This window comes from Phascolarctos cinereus, unplaced genomic scaffold (genome assembly GCF_003287225.1).
Source record: "Phascolarctos cinereus isolate Bilbo 61053 unplaced genomic scaffold, phaCin_HiC Scaffold_2;HRSCAF=192, whole genome shotgun sequence".
Lineage (NCBI taxonomy): Eukaryota > Metazoa > Chordata > Mammalia > Diprotodontia > Phascolarctidae > Phascolarctos > Phascolarctos cinereus.
This window is the reverse complement of record NW_027555625.1, coordinates 169,888,092-169,912,966: the sequence shown is the minus strand read 5'-3', so window position 1 is coordinate 169,912,966 and position 24,875 is coordinate 169,888,092. Positions and strand designations below refer to the sequence as shown.

At 37.2% G+C, this 24,875-nt stretch overlaps 1 protein-coding gene across 1 annotated transcript in view; it reads right to left on the bottom strand.

The window, feature by feature from the left end:
- PAK5 (p21 (RAC1) activated kinase 5) overlaps nucleotides 1-24,875 on the bottom strand; it is a 304,602-nt gene that overhangs the window by 21,435 nt on the left and 258,292 nt on the right. The window contains 1 exon segment of the mRNA XM_020985863.2: nucleotides 6,926-7,717. Within this exon segment, the coding sequence (XP_020841522.2) occupies nucleotides 6,926-7,717 (792 nt within the window).

The window sequence follows — 24,875 nt, the reverse complement described above, 5'->3', positions numbered from 1 at the left end:
TCTATTTCTTTTTTTATAATTATTTTTAGTTTTCAACATTCACTTCCACAAGATTTAGAGTTTTAAATTTTCTCCCTCTCCTCCTCTACCCTCCCTGAGATGGTGTGCAATCTGATATAGGCTCTACTTAAACATTCATATTAAGCATATTTTCACATTAGTCATGATATAAAGAAGAATTAGAAAGAAGAAACAAAACAAAGCAACAAAAGAAAAGGAGAGCAAACAACATCTTTCCATCTGCACTGAGACTCCATCAGTTCTTTCTCTGGATGCAGATAGCTTTTTCCATCCTGAGTCTTGTAGAATTGTCTTAGATCATTGTATTGCTGAGAAGAGATAAGTCTAGAAAAGGCAGTTATTGCACAATGTGGCTGTTACTGTGTGCAGTGTTCTCCTGGCTCTGCTCATTTCACTCAGCATCAGTTCATATAAGTCTCTCCAAATTTTTTCTGAAGTCTGCTTGCTCATCATTTCTTATAGCACCATAGTATTCAATTACATTCACATACCACAACTTGCTCAGCCATTCCCCAATTGATGGACATCCTCTCAATTTCTAATTCTTTTCCATCACAAAAAAGAGCTGCTATAAGTATTTTTGTCCATGTGGGTCCTTTTTCTGTTTTTATGATCTCTTTGGGATACAGACCTATAAGTGGTATTGTGGGGTCAAAAGATACACACAGTTGTATAGCCCTTTGGGCATAGCTCCAAATTGTTCTCCAGAATGGTTGTATCAGTTCTATGAATCTATTTACATGTTGCCTCCTCCATTAATATTTAGCTCCTTGAAGGCAGGTATTGTTTTTGTATTTTTCTTTCTCTTATAAAGAGCACCTTCAGTGCTAAGGCACAGGGCCTAGCACATAGTACAGTTTGAGAAATTCTTGTTAGTTGACAGATTGACAAAACAAAGAATATCTAAAAGAAAGTTGATTTTTTTTAACCCAGATCCATGATTTCATTGTTGTGGGGAGTTTCCAGTGTGAAAAGTCCCTCTACCAATGTCAGCTGGCAACTGTTCTATACCTTATTAATCAATCAACAAGCATTTATTAAATATTATAACTTCAAAATGTTTCTGGGGAACTGACAGACTTATCCCAGGTCACAGAGCTAATGTATTACAGAGCACAGTACTCGACCTTAGGTCTTCCTGACTCTGAAACCAATCCTCTATCCACTATGCCATGCTGCCTCTCTGGGATTTGATAACCAAGCCTAAAAGCAAAGCTATATTAAGAAATCTCCTAGTAGCCCTTGAAAAGTTCAAGTCAGCTGGCTCAGATGTAGTATATTATAAGTACTGAAAGAATCAGCAGATGTGATTGCTTGCTGAGGCACCATCAGAAATTTTGGAAAGATTATGGACAACAGGATATGTCCTATTGAAAAAGGCAAAATGTCATGATTTGTTGAAAAGAGGAAAAATGGAGTTAGCAAAGTATGACAAAGTAAATATGGTGGTGATTCCTTGCAAAGAATTTTTAAGGGATTGACTCTCAAAGTTTTGAAAAATGATCATTGATCGAATCCTTGCTGGTAAACAAGAAATTTCAGCAAAGCTAATAGAGAAATTGCATCTGACAGCATATATAGCATTCTATATCTATTGACACCTACTTCTTTCCTGAAAGCAGAAGGCCATGGTTCATCAGTAGTTCTCCTGGCCCAGGACTACTCTTGTAATTTGTCTGAATTCAAATGCCTTTTATTGTGCTGGTTACATCAAACTTCAAATAGTATAGGATCTTCTTAAATATGCCCAAAAGTCTGGTTAACAATATGCACATGAAAAACCAAGTGAATGAAGAAAATGTACTGCTCAGATGATGACATTCAAATGGACTGGTGGACCACTCAATTTGTCCAGCAGTTTACATATATAGGACAACTTGCAGATGGACTGAAAGTTGACTAGGAATAGGAAAATAATAATTTGATTGCATTTAGGAAATGGTGAAGTGCTTTTTATGATTCTAAGCTGCTCCCACACAAAAGTTCATTCTTTCAATGACAACATTCTCCTGGTGATGTCATACAGTAGTGAAAGAAATACAATAGTCTCAAAAGAATCCAAATTATTGCTGAAACAAAGGGCAATAGAGACATACGGATAGAGGGCATAAGTATACCAATGATACCTGAATGAAAAGGATTATCAAGGAATTTTATGAGAGAAAAAAGAGGTATTACAACCACAGAGTAAAAGTGAAGGCAGTTAGATAGTCAGCTTAAGCATTGTAGGTAAACACAAAATATTAAATGAACTAGGAGAAGGCCATTTCTATGGTGCATTTATAAGAAGACATGAGCAAGAATCAAACAGGCTTGAGGAAATAGCGATAATTTTTCATATGAACCATCATAGATCCAGTAAGAGAATTACATTAATTGATATGGCTTCTTTTGTCTACAAAAAAACTGCTTATTCCAGCTATAAAATAGGTTTCCTTTCTGGGAAAGGTCACTGCCCACACATTCAGATCTATGCTGTGATCCTAGCTTCAGAACTTCAATATTTCAGAGTCTATGATTTGATCATTGTGGGTATTACCTCCATGAACACAGATGGTAACTCCTTTATAACTGAATGTTGCTGTGACCTAACATTTCACATTCTGCCAACAAGATGATGAGCAACATAGAATTCTTTTTGGCTGGTGCTTGGGTGACATCTATATAAAGATTGTCATTAAGTCCATTTTCTCATCTATAAAATGAGCTGGAGAAGGAAATGGCAATCCACTCCAGTATCTTTGTCAAGAAAACCCCAAATGGAGTCACAAAGAGTCAGACACAACTGAAGACCATGACCAAAACTATACATAAGAAAATTAGTCTGGCAGTGATATGAAGATATGAAGGATGAAAAGGGGGATGAGAATAGAGGCACCAAATAAAATCTTGATAAGAGGCTATTTCAGTAGTTCTAGTTAGGTGGTAATGAAGGTCAGTACTAAGGTGTTGGGAACAGATTTGTTTAGATAGAACTGACGAGAGTTAACACCTCGGTGATAAAAGAAAAGGAAAAACCAACAGTGATTTATAAGCCTTTGAACATGGGATACCTTATGAATAGTACTATAGTACTACTGACAGAAATATTGAACACAGAAGGAAAAGTAGGTTTAAGGAGAAAAGGTAATAAATTCATTCTTGACTATTTTGAATCTGAGGTGCTGGGCAAAGCCGTGTCTTTGAGGTAATTGGATATTCAAATCTGAAGAGGCCAGATCTGGATAGCTAGTAGTTGTTGAGCTAGAGTTGATGACACCAAATAGATGTGTCCACAATTGAGGAAACTGGCTTTCCAGACCAAAGGCTTGCAATTTCCATCATAAGGGGAAGAAGGAAGGAAGGAAGGAAGGAAGGAAGGAAGGAAGGAAGGAAGGAAGGAAGGAAGGAAGGAAGGAAGGAAGGAAGGAAGGAAGGAAAGAAGGAAGGAAGGAAGGAAGGAAGGAAGGAAGGAAGGAGGGAGGGAAGGAAGGAAGGAGGGAAGGAAGGAAGGAAGGAAAGACAATGGATAGAGTGCTTAGTCTGGAGCTGAGAGACCTAAGATCAAATCCAGTCTCAGACACTTACTATCTGTGGAACCCCGGGAAAGTCACTTAAACTCTGTCTGTCTCAGTTTATTCACGTTGAAGAAACAGAACGTCAATATTGAACTATTTACAGTAGAACAAAATAAAGTAGAATGAGGGCAGATCCATTTTGATTGTTGTGGTGTCATTTCAGTCATGTCTGACTCTTTATGACCCCCTTTGGAATTTTCTTGACACAGATACTGAAGTGGTTTGCCAATTCCTTCTTCAGGTCATTTCATAGGTGAAGAAACTGAGGCAAACAGGATTAAGGGACTTCTCCAGGCTCACACAGCTAGTAAGTGTCCGAGGTCAGATCTGAGCTCAGGAAGATGAGTCTTCCTGACTCCAGGCCAAGTGCTCTATCAATTGTGCCACCTTGCTGCCCCTTCATTCTGATAAGTTTTAACAATGGAAACACCCAGAAGACCTCATTATATGACAGGAGGAAAAGCCAAGCTCTGAGGAATAGCTAGGGGGGCACAACAAGGTGCTTTGCTGCCTATATGGGCAGAACACAGTGACTAGCATATAATAAGGATTAAATCAATGCTTATTGACTGATTGATGGAGATAGAATATTTGGCCCACTGTCCTTGAAGTGCCCAATATATGTGGGTGGAACTTCCTCACTCCATCACTAAACTCAAAATCACTAGTGTCCCATCGCCATGGTGACTCTTTACTCTGGTCTGCTTTGCCTCACTGCCATGTCTCTGTGCCTCATATTGGTAGGTTTGGGGAACCATTGTTCATTCTATGGTGGCTCAAGAAGGACTCTTTTATGGATAGCTTGCCTTTTTTCCAAGTGTGTCATCACCAGTGGAGTCTCCCGTGTTCCCTTCTCCACTCATCAGTTGAGTTTTCTTCAAGCATAAGAATTTCTTGCTATGGTTCTGTTAGGATGTGGGCAGAAATGTATTACTTTAGCCCTTCCATATTACAGGCATAGAGAATGTTAAACTGGGCTTTCAGAGGACTTTGAGAAAACTATGAATGAATGAAATTAACGAATGAAAGGTGCTGCCTAGTACTCAGTTATGGAATCTGACCATCCATAGTAATAGTCATGTGGCCACATCCGATCATTAGGAACCCCCCTTTGGAAAAGTGAATTTTCAACAAAGTTTGATGTTAGTTGTAATTCTACTTAGTCTTCCATTAAATTCAACAAACATTTATAAGCACCTACTACGTGCCAGATTCTGTACTAGTCACTGGGACACAAACACAAAAATAAAATAGTCCCTGCTCTTGAAGAGCTAGTATTCTATCATATCTATAATATGATCCTACATGTACAAAGAAAATTAAATACCAAATATATATAAAATAAATAACATAAATAGTATAACATATAATAAATAATAATAGAATAATCACTATGAAGGATACCAAAAACTAAGAGATTTAATACTAGTTTCCTATAAGGTACAATACTTAAGTTGAGCTTTGAAGAAATTATGGAATCTGAGAGATGAAGGTTGAGGAAGGAGTGTATTCTAGGAATGAGGAACAGCTTGTACAAAGGCATGGACAGTAGAAGAGGAAAGGTTCTGTACAGGAAGTAGCAAGTGGACCCATTTTGGTGGAATATACAGTGCAAGGAGGAGAAGAATGCAATGAATGAACTTGGAAAGGGAAGTTGAAGCCAGATTGCAAAAGGGGCTTTAAATGGCAAAGTTCTTGAGCCTAGTTTCAAGCATAATCCACTTGTATATCCATTTGTGTTTCTTGGTTAGGAAAGTGACAGGGGCAAGGGCTTTATTTTAGGAATATCAATTTGGAATTTAGGCAGAGGATAAATTAGAGAGGAGGCCAGAGGCACAGAGACAAATTAGGAGTCTACTGCCAGAGTCCATGTGAGATGAGGGCAATGGCTTTGTGAGCTGAGAGAAATGCACAGATATGGGTTAGATGTGGAACAAGAATTAATGAGAGTTGGCAACTAATTGTACACAAAGGGTAAGGGAATGGAATGAATGGATGATGACACCAAAGTTGTAAACTGAGATGACTAGAAGAAGAAACAATTAAGTTAGGAAAAAATGAAAGTTTTATACGAAGGATACTGAATTCTGAATTGCACATGTTGAGAGTAAGCTGTGTAGATGAGTTGGCCATGTTCAAATACCTTGGTAGAATATATGGTTAAACATTATTCTGGGGCAAGTATTGTTGCATGGTGGGAAGGGAGGGATGGAACACTTCTTTTTATCCACTGGAATACCAAATATCCTAGCACAGTAAGAGAGTTGCTTCTTAGGTATTGTTGTGGACACACAACCAGACTAGTTGTATCACATAACTAACATGAAATGAGACTTTTAAAAATGCAAACTGATTTTTAAAAATATGATGGCACTTTTGCTCATTTGAGTTTCTAGAGACTTGAAAAGTCAAAATTAATTTGTTATTCATCTCATTACAGGCAGGAAAACCACCCACACTTCTTAACATTTGCAGTGAAGCAGAGCCAAACATTTGTGACCTCTATTCTTACAGTAGGAAATTCTGTCTTATTGATAGGGTTATTATTTTTTTGGAACTAAACAGAGTTCTAAAGACATATGCATCATTTTGTGTCTTTTTGAATATCTATTTTTTTAAATTGAATAAACATTTTAGCAGCAGACATGCCGTCCTTTCTCTTTCCCTCCCACAGAACTCTCAAAAAAAGACCCTTAGCTCTTGGCTCCTAGACTCAAATCAGAAATGCAGCATTTATTTTAAATGAGAGGATTTTGTAATTTTAAGGCTACACGGAGCTGAAAATACAACTTGAAGATTGCTTCTATAGGTTCAGCCTTCTGCTGGCCTGTGATGGTGCAACATGTTATGGGCAAGATCTCTGTATTTAAGAAGGCCAGGATTGCTCAGTTCTTCGCTTTATTTACAGAGAAAAAGGAATATACAGGAATGTCTCCTCCAGATACAACAAAGAAAAATCCTATCACTGTCCCTCTCAACCTCTCTCCCTTTAAAAGGTGCAGTCTTGGGCTTTTGGATACCTGTCATAATTGAAAAGCAGTAGAATCCCTTATGTAATGCGAAAGTGTAGTGAAAAAAACATAGGACTAGAGGTGATGTGTTGCTTATGTTGGCTGTTAGACCATTGCAATTGTATGAGAAAGTCAAACTTCAATAACATTTCTTATTTAAAAGGCTAATTCCTATGGTGAAGCTACCACTCTGTCATTGTTTTATTATTATTGTTTTTCTTACAGTTATTTAGGAAACAAAATTAACCAACATTCAACTTGACAAACATTTTCAGCACAAACTGTGTGCAGAAGACTGGGGAAGGAGAGAAATGAGACTGATGGCTGCCAACCTACCTTTGGAATGCACGTGGTGGTTTCTGAGAGGCGAGGGTAGGTATAAGAGCTGTATGAGTGCCCTTGTGGGTTTGACTTAAATGCACTTGCTCCATATGGCATGGCAGGTTCCTGAAGTCCAGAACCTGATCTTGATCTCTGCCGCATGGCTGGCTGAGGGCTGGTCTGATTTATATATGAAGACTTTGGTCTCCTATCATAATCATCCATGCTGGGCCTCCATTCACTTTCACTGTACACCAGGCTTTCTTTTGAGCATTCACTTGTCCCTGCAGTCCTAGAGGGAGTTAATTGAAAGGGATCTCGGTAATCCAGAGGGGATCCAGTTGAAACTCTGTGATAGTCCCACTTGAAGCCACAATATTCACTTGGTTTACTTAGCATATCCATGTGGGTGTGATAATCTGGAGGAAGCCTGGACATATCTGATTTTAAAGCCTGTATGTCAGAATAATAGGCATCATCAGATTTCATTTTCACTGCATGTCCATTTTGCTTAGATGCTTGGCTGCCTTCATAATATCGATCCAACTCGTCTCCATATGGACCCTTTTCTCTGTATTTTTCTGTCATGTAGTCAGTGGTAGTATCAGATTCACTGGAGTACTGAGAAAATGTGATGAAACCATTTTCTTCTGAATGTCTCTGGACATGATTTGAAGTACCCTGATGAGGAGTGGGAGGACTTTCTTTCCTTAGGGAATTGGAACGAGTCACAGAAATATTGTCAAATTCTTCTAGCAAACCATTGATTGAAGTTTCCTTGCAAGGTTTGTTTCCCCTGACAATTGTCTGGAAAAATGAAAAGAAATATATTTTTTTTGAAGAATGCCTTAACATTTGTGCATTAAAATCAAACAAAAACAAAACCAAGGAAATAATCCCTCCTTATCCCCCCCAAAACAACACCTCACACTTGGCTCTGAAATGAAACCACTGAAGAAATGTATTTCTGGGCTCATGAGATGTAGGATTTAGGAACATTGGATTTAGAATTGGAAGGGAGCTTGGTTTAGTTTATCTAGTTTAACCCTCTCATTTTATAGATGAGGAAATTTAAACTCAGATGGACTTACTCAAGATCACATGGGTAATTAAAAGCATAGCTGAGATTCAAACTCAACAAACATTCATGTATTAATTGAGTTCAATGACACAATGGGGGAAAAAGCAGCAAAAAAGTATCAATTTCAATATGCCCAATTATTTTCCTTATTTATCTCAAGAATAAAATTGATTTCATCACATACCTAATACTGTTTTTAAAAATAGTTTGCTATTCTATGCTGAGTGATTATTGATAACGGTCATTTACCTACATGAGGCACCAATTAGCCCTCTACTTTCCCTCTTCCCCAACCAAACAAGCAAAAACAATCTAGAAACAGAGATAATTATCATTTCCACAACCGACAGCTATTATTATATAAGTGGTGCTATTGGGAGACTGTTAAAAAAGAAAAAAAACATTAACTCATTTATACACATTATATTATGACTACATATATGTATACTTGCATGAGCACATGCATGAATAAACATGCATGTAATAGTTTCCTACTGGTTGTAGAGCACTTTATCAGAACAAAGTTTAGATAAGGCAAGGAACCTACCCTTGAGGCACTTACAGTTTAGCATCAAAATAAGAACCCATCATGCATGTAAATGTGGTCAAGTACTTCTTTGTAAGTCTGATTTCACAGACTTCAAGTATCCAAAATGGTCAGGTGGAGTGAAGAATATATCCCATTGATCCCCATAGACAGTGAGTCCTCCCTCTTGAAGGGAGTGTCCTCTACACAGATATGAAAGAAGACAAAGGATAGTCATTTTTGGATGTTAGCCCAAGTGTGCTCTAGGATCATGTGAGGAAATAGGCAAGAACACAGCTGTGTTCCAACCTACTACCTAAAAGTGTGATTCTTCTACATTTGATTTATTTCTTATAAGCTCAAAAAGCAAATCTACAAAGCATGTTCGTGCATTGTGGGATATGTCTTTAGCCAAATTTTCTCACTCTTTTGGAAGCCCTTCTATGACACAAGCTTATCTCTGATGATTTGTTTTGCTTCTTTTTTGTTTCAATCTTTCCCTGGGGATACCAGTTGAGCAAAATTACTGACTTACTTATTTCTAGGGGGCATGTGGGTAAGGCAACTGAAGAAAAGGCTAAATGTTGGAGATCCCAGGATAAACCTTGTTTAACTTGTCCTTCTACAAGTCTTTCATTGAGTGATAGTTAAGTAATGCTACCAGCCACAAAATAGAAAACTGATAGATATCCTTGGCTTCCCTATGGATCCAAATTCTACCACATATTTTCTGTGTGATCTTGGCATAAATCCTCATATGGAAGATGAATAGTTGGACTAAATTATTAGAATCCAATTTTTATCCTATATGTAGTTTTATTTTTCAAAGAATTTTTGTGTGCAGCAACTTATTGGTTGGGTTTTGTTTTCTTATCTATTCTATTTTCTTTTGTTGGGAAATCTAATCCATTCACATTTAAACATGTAGTAGTTAGGTTTGTGCTTTCTTCCACTTATTTCTTTTTCATTGATTTTGTCCCTGTTATTAGTTTTGTTTACAATGACTGCATCCTAACCTTTAAAAGAAATTCACCTTTATTATAAATTTAACCAACATGAACATTTTAATATGTTTAGAGGAGATTGTATATGAAACTGAACTCCTATTACATACTTTTTTAAAAAAATTGGAGCATTAAATATTAATAAAATATGCCTTCTACTTATGGGCTATTCTATAATCTCCTCTCTGTATTATTAAATAGCTTACTAACTCATTATTTTTCCTTTTTCATTCTTTGTAATACTAATCTTTTCCCAAAGTTTCACCTCTCCTGTTTAGTCTACTCTATCCCAGTTTCCTTGAGTATACTTAAATTGTTACTTTCTGTTTTTATTTACCTCTACTTTCTCTCTCTCTCTCTCTCTCTCTCTCTCTCTCTCTCTCTCTCTCTCTGCTTAGAATCCCTTTGGAATGCTTTGATCACCTCTTTTGTTTTTTCAAATATAATGATAGCCTTTTTTTTCTGTTGATAATTTGGCACCCCTTGGTAGGATATGTTATTTTGGAGGGCAACTTGTTTTCCTCGGCTTCTTCAAATATTAAATTCCAATCTTCTATCTGATGGACAGTAGTCCTAAGTTATTATAACTGATTTTTTTCTACCATAGCTAAATGTTTTTCTCTTGAGTGATTGTAAAACTTAGTAATTTTGCATTGAAATTCTGAAATTCAATCACTGTTTGCCTTCAAGTTTCAAGCTTAGTGTTTTACCCTTTTGGTAATGTGAGGATTCTATCATTCAGTACTTTGTCATTTGTTTTCAAGATTTATGAGCAATTTCTTTTTATTTCTCCCTACAGCATGGTATTTAGGCTCTTTAACTCATCTTGTTTTATGAAAGACCTATAATACTTAAAATTATCTTTCTCCTTTCTAATTATGAGGCACCTTTCTTATTTTCCACAGTCATTTAAAGATCAATGGCTCAGCAATAACACTTGCCATTTCATATCATAGAATGAAGGTCAGTTAGAACAGGTAATGAACTCTCTTCCATTTTTCTTTTGTCTTTTCCAATCAAAGTTCATAGTTTTAGAGTTGTAAATGACTTCAGAGATCACCTAGTCCAACTTAGGAGGTTAGATTAAACAGTCAGTTGGAGTGCTGGACTTGGAGTCAAGAAGATCTGAGTTCAAATCCTGCCTCAGACACTTACTAGCTACGTTATCCTGTGCAAGTGACTTAGCCACCCTCGGCCTCAATTTCCTCATATGTAAAAAGAGAACGATAATATTACTTCCCTCACAGATTTCTGGTGGGGATCAAATAAGATAATATATGTGCAGCCCTTTGCAAGCCTTAAAATACTATATCAATTCTAGCTATGATCATTATCATTAAAAGCAGTAGTAGTAACTCTTTGTTTAAATTATTTGCCTCAAGGGGCCAAGATGGCAGAGTGAAAGCCACGATTTGCTTGAGCTCTCCCCCAAACCCCTCCAAATACCTGTAAAAAATGGATCTAAACAAATTCTAAAGCAGCAGAACCCACAAAATGACAGAGTGAAACAAATTCCCAGCCCAAGACAACCTGGATGGTTGATCAGGAAGGTATATCGTGCTGGGCTGGTAGAGGAACACAGTTCAGTGCTGGCGCACAGGCCAAAGTGAACGTGGAGCAGGCCTCAGAGGCCTGAATCACAGACAGCTATGGCAGTTTCCAGGACTCTCATCCCAGGAACGCCAAAGACAACTTAAAAAGTCAGTGGGAAAAGTCTGTTTCTGCAGGGAGAGAGAAGCATGGTGGTCTCAGCTCCAGTTCCCAAGTGTGGCCCCAGGGTGGTAGCTGCCTCCTGAGCATCTGGCCCACAGACTGAGGGGGAATTGAGTGGCTGATTAGAGGGGGATTACAGGGATCTCTTTGCCAGTGCTGAGGCAGGAATCTCTTGCTTTGCCTGTGCTTGGATCTGGGTCACAGTTCTGGGTGGTGGTCCTGGGGCAAGAAGGAGTGCTGGTGTGGTGGAGCTTGTAGTGGTGATCAAGAGTCAATCCTCCTCATAGTTCCAAGACAGAAAAGAGTGCTTGTGGTCACTCGTAGACCAGAGCACATACCAGGAAATGAGTAAACACCTCATCCCTCATCATACCACCTTGGAAGAACTGAAAACGTACAGGTCCCTGATAAGTATCTCTGAAAACAGTTGTATAAACCCCTGAAGCTTGGAACAGTACATCCTCCACATTGGAAGCAGACCCCTACCTTAACAAAGAGTTTAAAACTCAAGCAATTGCCTAGGATCATGAGCAAACCTCACAAAAAGAGTCAGACCACAGAATCTTTCTTTGGTAACAAAGAAGATCAAAACATACAACCAGAACAAGATGACAAGTCAAAGCTTGTACATCCAAAGCCTCCAAGAAAAGTATGACTCTGTCCCAAGCCATGGAAGAGCTCAAAAAGGATTTTGAGAAGCAAGTAAGAGAAGTAGAGGAAAAATTGGGAAGAGAAATGAGAATGATTCAAGAAAATCATGAAAAAACAAGGCAACAGCTTGCTAAAAGAGACCCCCCAAAAATATTGAAGAAAATAACACCTTAAAAAAAGCCTAACCCAAATGGCAAAAGAAGTCGAAAAAGCCAGTGAGGAGAAGAATGCCTTCAAAAGCAAAATTGGCCAAATGGAAAAGGAAGTCCAAAAGCTTACTGAAGAAAATACTTCCTTAAAAATTAGAATGGAGCAACTGGAAGCTAGTGACTTTATGAGAAATCAAGACATTGTAAAACACATTCAAAAGAATGCAAAAATAGAAACAATGTCAAATATCTCATTGGGGAAAAAAAACTGATCTGGAAAATAGATCCAGGAGAGATAATTTAAAATTTATTGGATTATCTGAAAACCACAATCAAAAAAAGAGCCTAGTCATCATCTTTCAAGAAATTATGAAGGAAAACTGCCCTGATATTTTAGAACCAGAGGGCAAAATAGAAATGGAAAGAATCCACTGATGTCCGCCTGAGAGATTCCCAAAGGAAAACTCCAAGGAATATTGTAGCTAAATTTCCAGAAAATATTGCAAGTAGCCAGAAAGAAATAATTCAAGTATTGTGGAAACACAATCAGGATAGCACAAGATTTAGAAGCTTCTACATTAAGGGACTGCAGGACATGGAATATAATATTCAGGAGGGCAAAGGAGATAGGATTACAACCAAGAATCACCTACCCAGCAAAACTGAGTATAATCCTTCAGGGGAAAAAATGGTCATTCAGTGAAATAGAGGACTTTCAAGCATTCTTTTTGAAAAGATAAGAGCTGAATAGAAAATTTGACTTTCAAATATAAGACTCAAGTGAAACATGAAGAGGTAAACAGGAAAAAGAAATCACAAGGGAGTTATTAAGGTTGAACTGTTTACATTCTGCATGGAAAGATGATATTTGTGACTCACAAGTCCTTTGTCAATATTAGAGTAGTTGGAGGGAAAAAATTGTATGTATGTAGATAGATAGATAGATAGATAGATAGATAGATAGATAGATAGATAGATAGATAAAGGGCACAGGGTGAGTTGAAGATGAACGGGTGATATCTGGAGAATAAAATTAAGGGGTGAGAGAGGATTATACTGTGAGAAGGAGAAAGGGAGAGGTAGAATGGGGTAAATTATCTCACATAAAACAGAGAAGGAAAGGCTTTTACAGTGGAGGGGAAATGGGCGAAGGTGAGAAGGAATGAGTGAATCTTAATCTCATAGGATTTGGCTTAAAAAGGGAATAACATACACACTCAATTGGGTGTGGAAATCTATCTTACCCTACAGGAAAATAGGAGAGGAGGAAGGGGACAAGAGGGCAGGGGGATGAAAAAGGGGAGGGCAGATTGGGCGAGGGGATAATCAGAAGCAAACACTTCTGAGGAAGGACAGAGTCAAAAGAGAGAATAGAATAAATGGGGAGTGGAATAGGATTAAGGGAAATACAGCTAGTTTTTCACAACATGACTACTATGGAAGTGTTTTGCATAACTAGACATATGTAACTGGAAAAAAAAAAGAATGTAGATCTTCAGAATACTTTGAAATTAAGAACTCTGTCCACATTAATGCTCATGACTCTCCTTTTTATAGGGCAGAAAGAAGAAAATTACAAAATTTTGACTTTCATAGAAAGTAAGAAGAGAGAATATAGCACTTTGCTGATCTTAGTCTTTCTCTTCCCCATCAAAATCACACCAAAAAATCCTTATTAAGCATGGGCATTAGGGTAAATAATATATACTTTGTGTCAGAACCATGTTTCTTTTCTCCACTATTAAATGCTAAAGCTTACAGTGTTTTCATGGACTAATTTCATTCAATATTCCATCTTGCTTGCCACTGGACCTTCTGGACCTCTGGACCTTGCCATCTGCCCTGCGACCTTGTGCCTTCTTCTCTCTACCCTGCCTTCCAGTTCTGAAACCATGATCCATTCAATACTGACACTGATCTTGCAAAGGATGTGTTATATCAACTCCTCTATGTCCCTCCTCATGGTCTTTGTGGCTTCTCAGATCAAAATATTGCATTTTGACAACAACTTCCCTGTATGTACTATCTCCTTGTATTAGGATGTAGGAGTCTTTAAAGCAGGGGATTTTTGCATTTGTATCCTTACTGCTTAGAACAGGGCTTGGTACATTGTAAGCACTTAATAAATGCTTTTTTCATTCATTTATTCAGTATTTATTAAGCAGATATTATGTAAAATGCACTGAGGATTGTTGTTGTCCAGTTATTTTAGTCATATCTAACTTTTCATGACCCCTTTTGGGATTTTCTTGGCAAATATATTGGAGTGGTTTGCCATTTCCTTCTCCAGCTCATTTTATAGCTGAGGAACTGAGGCAAACAGGGTCAAGGGACTTGACTGGGGTCACATAAATATTAAGTGTCTGAGGCCAAATGACCTTTCAATGATTTTCCCTTACCTATGAAGGAAGATAGTACCAAATCTAAGGCCTTCCATAGTCTGACTCCTACGTATCTGTGAAGCCTTTTCTCAACTACTGCTCTCCCTACATTCTACTTTCTGGGCAAACTGGCCCATTCTCAGCTTTTGTTTATGATATCTTCCATGTCTAGGATGGACTCCATAACTTAGGACTCACATTTTTCATGAGGACTTCCTAGACTTCATTTCCCTCAAACTTCCTAAGACCAGTCTTTGCCTCCTCTCATTTCTCATAGTACTTTGCCTTGGACCTTTCTTTCATGCTTTTTTTAACCCCTTTTTATATTATAGTTATCTCTATAAATGTTTCCTCTCCTCCAGCCCCCTTCCTCTAGTACAGTGAAAATTCCTTGAACATAGAATCATAGAATGAGGATAGTGAAGATACAGTAAATTGATTTGCTCAATAATTACATCACCCTTCACCATTTCAAACAAGTGATAAAATTCCCTAGTACCTTGAGCAGGTGAAAACAATCAATCTCAATCACAGGCTTTGGACCACATTCAGAAGTTCCTAAGTTTCTTTTCCATACCCTCTTTGACTGAAGGAGAACCTTCTGAATTTCAAAGGGTCCAGAAGATGTTAGACTTCCTATCTTCCCTAAAGTGTCTCATCAGCATCCCTTACATTTTACTAGAGAGGACTTGACAATAGTATGCATAGATGTGTTAAGGATCATAGATTTTCTCCCAAAACATGTCAAGCAAAACAAAACAAAAACAAAGAAAAAAAAACCCTCAATAGTATCATGTGAATCAGTTCACAGTTCCACCAACAGTGAATTAGTGTCTCAATTTTTCTACATCCCCTCCAACGTTTGTCATTTTCCCCTTTAATCATTTTAGCCAGTGTGATAGGAGTGAAATGATATCTCAAGGTTGTTTTTAATTAACATTTCCCTAGTCAGTGACTATTTACAGCATTTTTTCATATGATTATAAATTGTTTTGATTTCTTCATAGGAAAACTTCCTGTTCATTTCCTTTGACCATTTATCAGTTGGGGAATGACTCATATTCTTATAGATTGGACAAAGTTCTTTATATATTTGAGATAAGAGACCTTTATCTTAGAAATAGTCTTTACATTTTCCCCAAATTTTCTGCTTTCCTTCTGATCTTGGTTATATTTATTTCATTTGCACAAAACCTTTTAATTTAATGTAATCAAAATTATCCATTTTATACCTCACACTGCTCTCTATCTCTTTATTCATAAATTGTTCATCCATCAACAAGTGTGCTAGGTAATTTGTTCCATGGTCTTCAAATTTTCTTGTAACATGTCTTTATATCTAGGCCATGTACCCTTTTTGATGTTATCTTGGTAAATGGTGTAAGATACTGATCTATGCCCAATTTCTGTGAGACTGCTTTCCAGTTTTCCCAAGAATTTTACCAAATAGTGAAGTCTTATCCCCAAAACTTAAATCTTTCACTTGTCAAACACAAGGTCTTTAAAGACATTTGCTGCTGTAGCTTGTATGGTTACTCTGTTCCACTGATCTACCTTTCTATTTCTTAGCCAGTACCAGATAGTTTTGATAATTCCTGCCTTACAATATAGTTTTGTTCTTCCAAATGAATTTTTTATAATTTTTTCTAACTCAGCAAAATAATTTTTTGATAATTTGATTGGGATGACATCGAATATATAAATCAGTTTAGATAAAAGGGTCATTTTTATTATATTGGCCCTGCCCTGTGAACTGATCCAATATTTTTGTAGAGCAACCTGGAATTATTAAACTGCCTATACCCTTTGGCCCAGCAATACCACTACTGGGTCTGTTTCCCAATATGATTAGGGAAAAAGGAAAAGAGCCTATATGTTATAAAATAGTTATAAGCAGCTCTCTTTGTGGTGGCAAAGACCTAGAAATTGTGGTACATGATCATGATGGAATACCACTACTGCACCATAAGAAATGATGAGCTCATATTCATAGAAAAGTATGGATAGAATGGCACAAAACAATGAAGAGTGAAATGAACACATCCAAGAAAACATTGTATACAGTAATAGCAATATTGTCGTAAGAGCAACTTTGAGTAATTAATTCATTATGCCTGCTATAAATACCCACATTAACTACAAAAAGACCTATGAAGGAAGACACTAACTGCATCCAGAGAATGAACTGATAAATAGAAGTAGGTGGGAGGGGAAGGAAGAAAAAAAGTTATATGATAAACTTTAATATATATCTAAAAGGAATAGTAAATTGTACATAATATATTTACAGCTTCACGTGCAATCATCTTTTATTTTTCTATCCTACTATGTTATGGAAATGCTTGTTTTATTTTTTAAGTTCAGAATTAAACAAACAAATAAATGAACAAATAAATGCAATGGTGTGGAAAATAATATAAGAAATGTTTTCAGAACTTCTGAAAACTGATGATAAAGCAGTGAAGTAGAAAATCTATAGATTGTCTTTCAGAAAGATCATCACTGTATGAAATGTGGTTTTCAGATTTCACAGTTCCAATAAGAAATAACAAATCTCATGATCAGCTTAGATAAATAAGCAAAGTTCTTTCCAAGGGGGTATTCTGGACATGGTTGTGACCTTTAGGGGAATATCTGTGAATCATAAGGTAGGTTATGACTGTGCTATGCTCCATTCTCAGCTAATGGGGCAGAGACTGATTTTTAGAAAGAAGAAGCTTTATATATGGGGAATTTTGGAAGATGAAGAGAAGATTGAATGATAATATAAGGATATAGTATTATTCTTAGTCAGATTACATTGGTGAGACTAAATTGATGAGGCAATCTGCACATGAAGGGAACTAGTACTACAAGGGCAGAGACACAAATCAAGTGAACTTGAGACCTTGGTCACCTAGAGGAAAGCTCAGCATCTAATGCAGTCTGTTGAGTTCAAGGCCCAGCCACTTCAAGAGAAAGATCAGCAGATGTACCTTGAGTTATTAAGTGACCCTAAAAAGCTCCAGGGTAGATGCCTTGCTAGGTCACGATAAGAGTATCTGGGAGGGGAGCTGAGCTAAGTTTTTTGGCTTGCCTGCCAGGTCTGCTGCCTATTCTCAAGCTGATCATGTTGGCAATGACACTGATTTAATTGGTAGTGTGCTGATTAACATTTTATGCAATATGCTTTGTATGTGAATTGAAGAAACCCATAATCAGTAGCTTAATGAATGAGAACAACCACTAGGTAGGGTCTGAGCCAAGATCTGTATGGACAAAGCTACACTTTAAATCCCTAGGCTAAGGAGACATACTGCTTCCCACAAAAGATCAGAGGTAAGGAAATGAGAGTTAGTCAGTTCTCTGAGAGTCAGAGGGAACTTGGCAGTTATCTCAGCACAACCTCTTTTATGTGGGAGTGTGCATAGGAGGTAGCTATGAGCATTTGACTGGCAGCACCTGATCTTTATGACTGAAAAGGATCAAGTACGACTCACAGTGCCCACATGAATTTCTCTACAGATAGCTGACTAACCCTTTAAAAAATGCATTTATTGACTGTACTTCTAAGCTATTTTGACCCCTGATTGGGACCACTTTATACACGGACATAGCTATGATGTATCACATCAGTACATTCAATTTTCATTATTAAGTAGTAAGAGAACAAATAGGATCATTCAAAGACAAAATGCATAGTCTTACTAGATATGATCAGAGAAATGTCAGTATAAACATTTAAGTCAAAACATATAGTATTCTTAGCAACTTAACTTCTTCAGGAAGTGCTGAAAAGCTTGTAAGAAGAAAATCGTGGGGATTGTAACACAATTTACCACAATTGTACTGTTCAGATTTTTAAATTTCAGAGCAGTTTCCAAATTGAGTTGCTATGACAACACAAAACATGTTTTAATATAACTATAGGTGTCTGAAATTCTGATGACATTAAAAAAAAAACTTCTACCAAAACGTTTAGTCTTCATGTCAAATGTTCTGTACCTTTTTGAACACAAAGTGATTAACAGTTAAAAGTTGCAGATGAGCAACGTTAAATGTCAAAAACAATCATTACTTAGTGGATTTTTGTAGACCCTTGAGAAACATGGCATATTTTTTTTTCCCATTTTAGTTGACAGAATTTTACCTGAGTATCTTAACCTTTTAATTAGGGTAAAAGTTTTCAACTCCAACATTTTAGGAACTCTCTATAAATAAACAGATAATGAAACAACCCAATTTCTTCAGGGCATAATGAATGTGAGAAAACCCATAAATCTCAAAGCTATTCTTCCTCTTAAATAGAAATATTATTAAATAACATTTAAAACATGGGAACAGATGTTGCTACTAATCTCAGCAACTTACTGAATCTATTTTCTGAGGATAAGAAAAGTATGCAGAGGCTCCTTACTGCTGAGTTGCCTGTGATTAATTCCTGGGCCTTGTCTGACAATCTATGAAACAAACAAATAAACAAAATAGTGCTCAGTCCTGTGCATCCTCTTCTACCTTCAGGGATGGTGGTAGAGTAGTGGAAAAGTTGGGTAGAAAGAGGTAAGAATCATACCATCCTTAGGCTGTCTATAAACTATAACTTTATTAACAAAATTCAATGTAAGGTTCCAGTCCAATAGTCAATAAGTGTATATACTGGTGAAGAAACGGAATCATATCAATATTGACCTTCTCTCTCTCTAACAAATCCAGAAGACAGAAGGAAATTGCAGGTAACTAAAAGGATGAATTTGCAGATTCTCCTTGGATGGTGCAAAGAAATGAGTTGGAACTGGCTTTATCATACATCTAAAGGTAACAAGTAATAGAGAAAGACATTACTCAAATTGAAGACGTACACAATTTCTTAGCTAGGCTGGGGACTATGGAAAGACATGTGGGAGTATCTCCACATTGCTAAGAGGACTGAGGAACCTCAGTCTTCTTCATGTAGACAGAGAGTTGTCTGGCTATTGCCAGACATTTCTTATTCATTTTCTTCCCTGTAAGAAATCTTGGATAGATTGGATTCAGAGAAGAATGAGAAGACTTAGATAAATTGATGCAAAATGAAGTAATCAGAGACGAGAAAACAATATACACAATGGATATTATTGTTGTTCAGTCATTTTCAGTTGTGTCTGACTCTTCATGACCCCATTTGGAGTTTTCTTGGCAAAAATGTTGGAATGGTTTGCCATTTCCTTCCCCAGCTCATTTAACAGATGAGGAAACTGAGGCAAACATGGTAAAGTGTCTTGCCTGGGGTCACTCAGCCAGTAAGTGTTTGAGGTCAGATTTGAACTCAGGAGGAGGAGTCTTCCTGACTCCAGGCCTGGCATTTTATCCACTGTGCCACCTGGCTGCCCACACAGTGACTATAAGAGTATAAATTGAAAAGACGGCAACTACAGAATAAGCAAAAATGAATGTCACACAGTTGCAAACAAGCTTGGACCCAAAGAGGAGACAAGAAAGCACCTTTCCCCATTCATTTCCAGAAGTGTGTGTGTGTGTGTGTGTGTGTGTGTGTGCGCGCGCGTGCGTGTGTGTGTATGCTTCCATGGATATATAACATTGATTGTATTGTCAGGGTTTGTCTTTTTTTTGGGGGGTGGTGGTGGTGCAAGGGGATTATTGATCAGGTTTGCTGATTCTTTGCTCTCTGTTTTTGGTCTTTTTAAAATAAATTGTTAGATGTGTTGGCTGTCAGGGAAGGAGAGATTATATGGGAATATTTAAAACAAATATCTATAAAATTTATTTTTTTTATAAAAGAAATCCTGGAAAGGCATAATCCTCTATATTATTTTTAAGTAAGAAGCTGCCTATTGGACTTAGCCTTACCCTACTTAAAACTCTAAGACCTGGTAATCTTACCCACACAGCAGAAAGCATAACCATGTAAGCAGGGCAGAAAGCAATGTGCTCTAGGGTTGAGGGGTCACAGTATTCTATATAGTATTATACTTGTTGACCCTGTTTGTTCTTCCGTGACTTTATTTACCTTTCTGAACTCAGTTGCTGCTTGCTTTAACTCGAATTCAGATATCTATCTTCTACTCATTGCTAGATTTTTACTCTCCTCTTCGGATCTAAGGAACTTACTTTTTTCAGTACTAACTGGGATCCTGCCCTGAGTCCACTGCCAGTCTAGATCTGTGGTGTCTTCCAGACCTTGTCTGCTTAATTAGACATCTAATCTTGACCTCTTCTAAACTTCCCTATCCTTTTCCTACTTACATCCTGGATCCATACTTCTCTTTTCGTCTCCAATCTACTTAATTCTCCTTATCCCCCATCCTTTTTCTATTTCTCTCCCTCTCTCTTTCCTGGAAGTCTTAACAGCCTCAGGCTAATTCCCTAGTAGTCTTGCTCTATGATAATTCTACATGTGATAGAGTTTTGTTAAATTCTGAGGTTCTCAAAAATGCCTGAAAATAGTTCCAAAGACATGAAAGCCAGTACATGAACTGAGGCAGCATGTAGAAAAGTGTGCTGAAGACCTGAATTTGAGTCCCAAGTCATCTACCTATTATTTCTGCGATCTGGAGCAAGTCCCTGTTACCACTCTAAGGCTCAGTTTCCTTATCTGTAAAATGCAGAAAATATCTGCCTCACCTATCTCACAGGAGCTTGTTGTGAAGATCCAAAGAGTTAAGGTATGAAAAAAGTATTTTATAGCCATACAACACTTATATGCCAATTACCACCACCACCACTGCCACCACAACCACCATCGTCATTGTCGTTGTCGTCGTCATCATCATCATCATCATCATCATCCCCCCTCCACTGAGAGGAGGATCTCAGGGACTGTTTGCTAGGGAAGTGCAATCTCAAGTAGGTTTTATGCCAAACTGGAAAGACTTCAATTATAGGCCCAGTAATTAACTATATATCTGACATACAAGGTCCAGTCCTAGTTGAGTCTGGAGAGGCTGATCACTAGGTTGGCCACAATGTAATTATTATTTTTTTTTTTTTGTAAAAGGTATTCACAATGATCATCTGTTACATTACAGATGGGTTGCAAGGTATCTCAATGGAAGGAATTCTCACAATTACAAAATCACAGATTCTCAAAGTATGCTTATTGGGCTTCTTTTCCTCAGATTGGATATATGTTGTCATCAATCCTCAATGGTTAATTTTAAACTTGTGTTCACAGTCTCATGACTTTAGGGAAAACTATATGAACGAAATACAGGCCCTACATTATATTTTCTATGTGACAACAGAATTGAAGGGAAGATGTCAGCCCCACTTTTAATGTCTTTTCACATGTGTTTCCAAACCCCAATGTTCAAAATAAAACAAAAAGAAATTATTTTACTCACCAAACATCTTCTCTGAGACAAAGTCAAGGGATATCTGTGTATACATGTATGTATGTATATATATGTTTATATACATTATATACATCATATATATACGGGTATGTATATATAATTTTAAATGGGACACAAACAGGTGTGCATAGACATAGAAATTATATTGAGGATTTATATGGAACTATGAAAGTATCTAATTTACATTAAGCTACTTAACTACTTCTGGAATAATTAAGATTAGATTTGGTTTCCTGGACAGATCCATTTTCAATTGTATTCTATTATAAGTGGTAGATTGGCCCTGACACCCTTAATCAATTAAACTGTCCAGCTGACAAGGCAAACAAAACAGCTGCTCCTTAATCTCCTATTGCTTGTAATTGAAATAGGAGTATACAACAAAGTAAAGGGTAAATGTGGTCATTGTGGCATTCATAGGACATACACAAAACTAAAAAACAAAACTCTTGCATGAAATCAACAGATTGACTACACAAGTGTCAAAAGTGATATCCTATTGGCATGAAAATGTTAATCTTCCACCAAAAGCAAAAGTAAATAGTGTGTATTTCTTTACATTGTTAGAACTGCTTTGTTGTTATTGGCAGCTAGGTTGTGCAGGCTTGGAGTCAGAACACTTTAAGTGCAAATCCTTCTTCAGACACTTAATAGATGTATACCCATGGTCAAGTAACAATCTCTCTAAGCCTGTTTTTCTCATCAGTAAAATGGGGATAATAAGTGCATCTATAACACACAGGCAGACCTCGAAGATATTGCGGGTTTGTTTCCAGACCACTGCAATAAACAGAATATTGCAAATAAAGCAAAGTCACATGAATTTCTTGGTTTCCCAGTGCATATAAAAGTTATGTTTATACTATATTATAGTCTATTAGATATGTAATAGTATGTCAGAAAAACCCATAATGTAAATACTTTAATTAAAAATGCTTTATCGTTAAAAAAATGTTAACCATCATCTGAGCAGTCAGCAGGTCACAATCTTTTTGCTAATGGAGGGTCTTGCCTTCATATTAATGACTGCTGACTGCTCAGGGTGGTGGTTGTTGAAGTTTGGGGTAGCTGTGGTGATTTCTTAAAATAAGACAACAATGAAGTTTGTTGCATCATTGACTTTTTCTTCACTTGAACACTTAGAAGCCATTGTGAGGTTATTAGTTGGCTTAATTTTAATATTGCTATGTCTCAGGGAATAGGTAGGCCCAAGGAGAGGGAGAAAGAGGGAACTGCCAGTCAGTGGAGCAATCAGAACTCACACAATATTTATCAATTAAATTCACAATCTTATACGGATGTCCCAAAACAATTACAATAGTAACATCAAAGATCACTGATCACAGATCATCATAACGGATATAATAATAATGAAAAAGTTTGAAATATTGTGACACAGTGATATGATGTGAGCACATGCTGATGGAAAAATGGCTCTGATAGATTTGTTTGATGCAGAGTTTCCACAAACCTTCAATATGTAAAAAATGCAACATCTGTGAAGTATAATAAAGCAAAGCACAATAAAATGAGGTATACTTTTATGGGGTTATTGTGATGCTCAACTGAGAGCATGTACTAACCACTTTGCAAACCTTAAAGTACTGTACCAGTGCTAGCTACGACGATAATTAGATCTGCTACATTCTAGCTACCACTGACCTAACACTGGTGCTGAGCGGTTATAGACTTACATTGCTCCATCCACCTAACTTTAGGGCCAATGGCATCCATATATGGGATAGTCATTTGTTTTGGGACTGCAGTTTGTATCCATGGCACGGAATAGAGCTAAGTAGTCAAGTACTGATGGATCCCACATTGGGGATTTTATTTATCACTCCATGCTGTAACCAACTAAATCAATAGGCCCCCAACTTCCCACAAGTGGCAGTCTGGCATGAATATGTACACGACAGGTTCCTCATGCCAACATTTATACAGTGTAAATTATACTGTTTTGTTTGTAAGAATACTGGACTACGGCTACACTCACACACACACAAATGCATGTAGTCTTAACAACTCTACAGAAGTATTATCTTCACCAAATTTTCAATCTCAGTTGTATTCTATACAATGAAAAGACAGTAAGAAATAGGAATTATTTGGTGCAAGAATTTGGGCAATTTTGGCACTGATAATAGACAACACAAGATTTCTCAGAAGAAAAAAAAAAGACCCATGTAGGTAAATATTCTTATGCTAAGAAGCAGTAGCCTTAAAGCTATTAAAGGGATTTGGACTTGGTGACCTCAGAGGTCCCTTCCAGCTCTAGATTTATGCTCCTATGACAACATGTTGGCATTGGGTTCTACCTTATTATTACTCTACTTTCATTGGGATGATGTCCTTGGGAAACATATTAAGGGTGGTGATAGGGGGAGGAACAGATGGACAGGAAAGGATCACTGACACCTGGCTCAAATCTTTTACTCTATGTGGCCAAAACTTTGATGAGGCAAAACCAAATCTAATTTTGAGGCACTTTAGTAAGTATTTGAATAATTTAACTGGAAACGAAAGATAGCACTGTGGCATAGTGTTGCAATAATTATAATTTTCAATTGTATTATGTTATTGCTATAATGATAGGAGTCTAACATGGAGTCTCTTGGGCTAAGCAGTCTTAATGTCTATAAAGAATATGGGCAATAACAGACAATTTTGTACTTTTCCACTGTTATGACCTATTTTAATCAATAACAAATATCAAACAGTTGATGCTCACAGCTTCTAATTGGATAAATATCCTGGCCAACTGAAGTGGCCTATAAGCCTTTTTATGATGCTTCAGATAGTAAACTCAAACCCTCACTCAATTTCTGGTCCTGATAAAGAAATTTCACCTTCACCCATGCCCCCAACCTTGAGATTCTAGTATTAATGAACAGCCTTGAGAACTTTTCAATCACATCTGGGTCTGATTAGAAATGCCCCCTCTCACATCTGGCATCAATTACCTGCTCTCCCCCCTCCCCAGCCCATTTTTAGGGTATATAACTTCTCTACTTGAATTTCAACTTTGAGTATGTACTTTCCCCAGCATAACTCTCTCCCCCTCCCATTGGGTGACTTTCTTATATTTCTGGGGCTGAACCTCTCTCTGTCTATACTGCTATGTAGTAT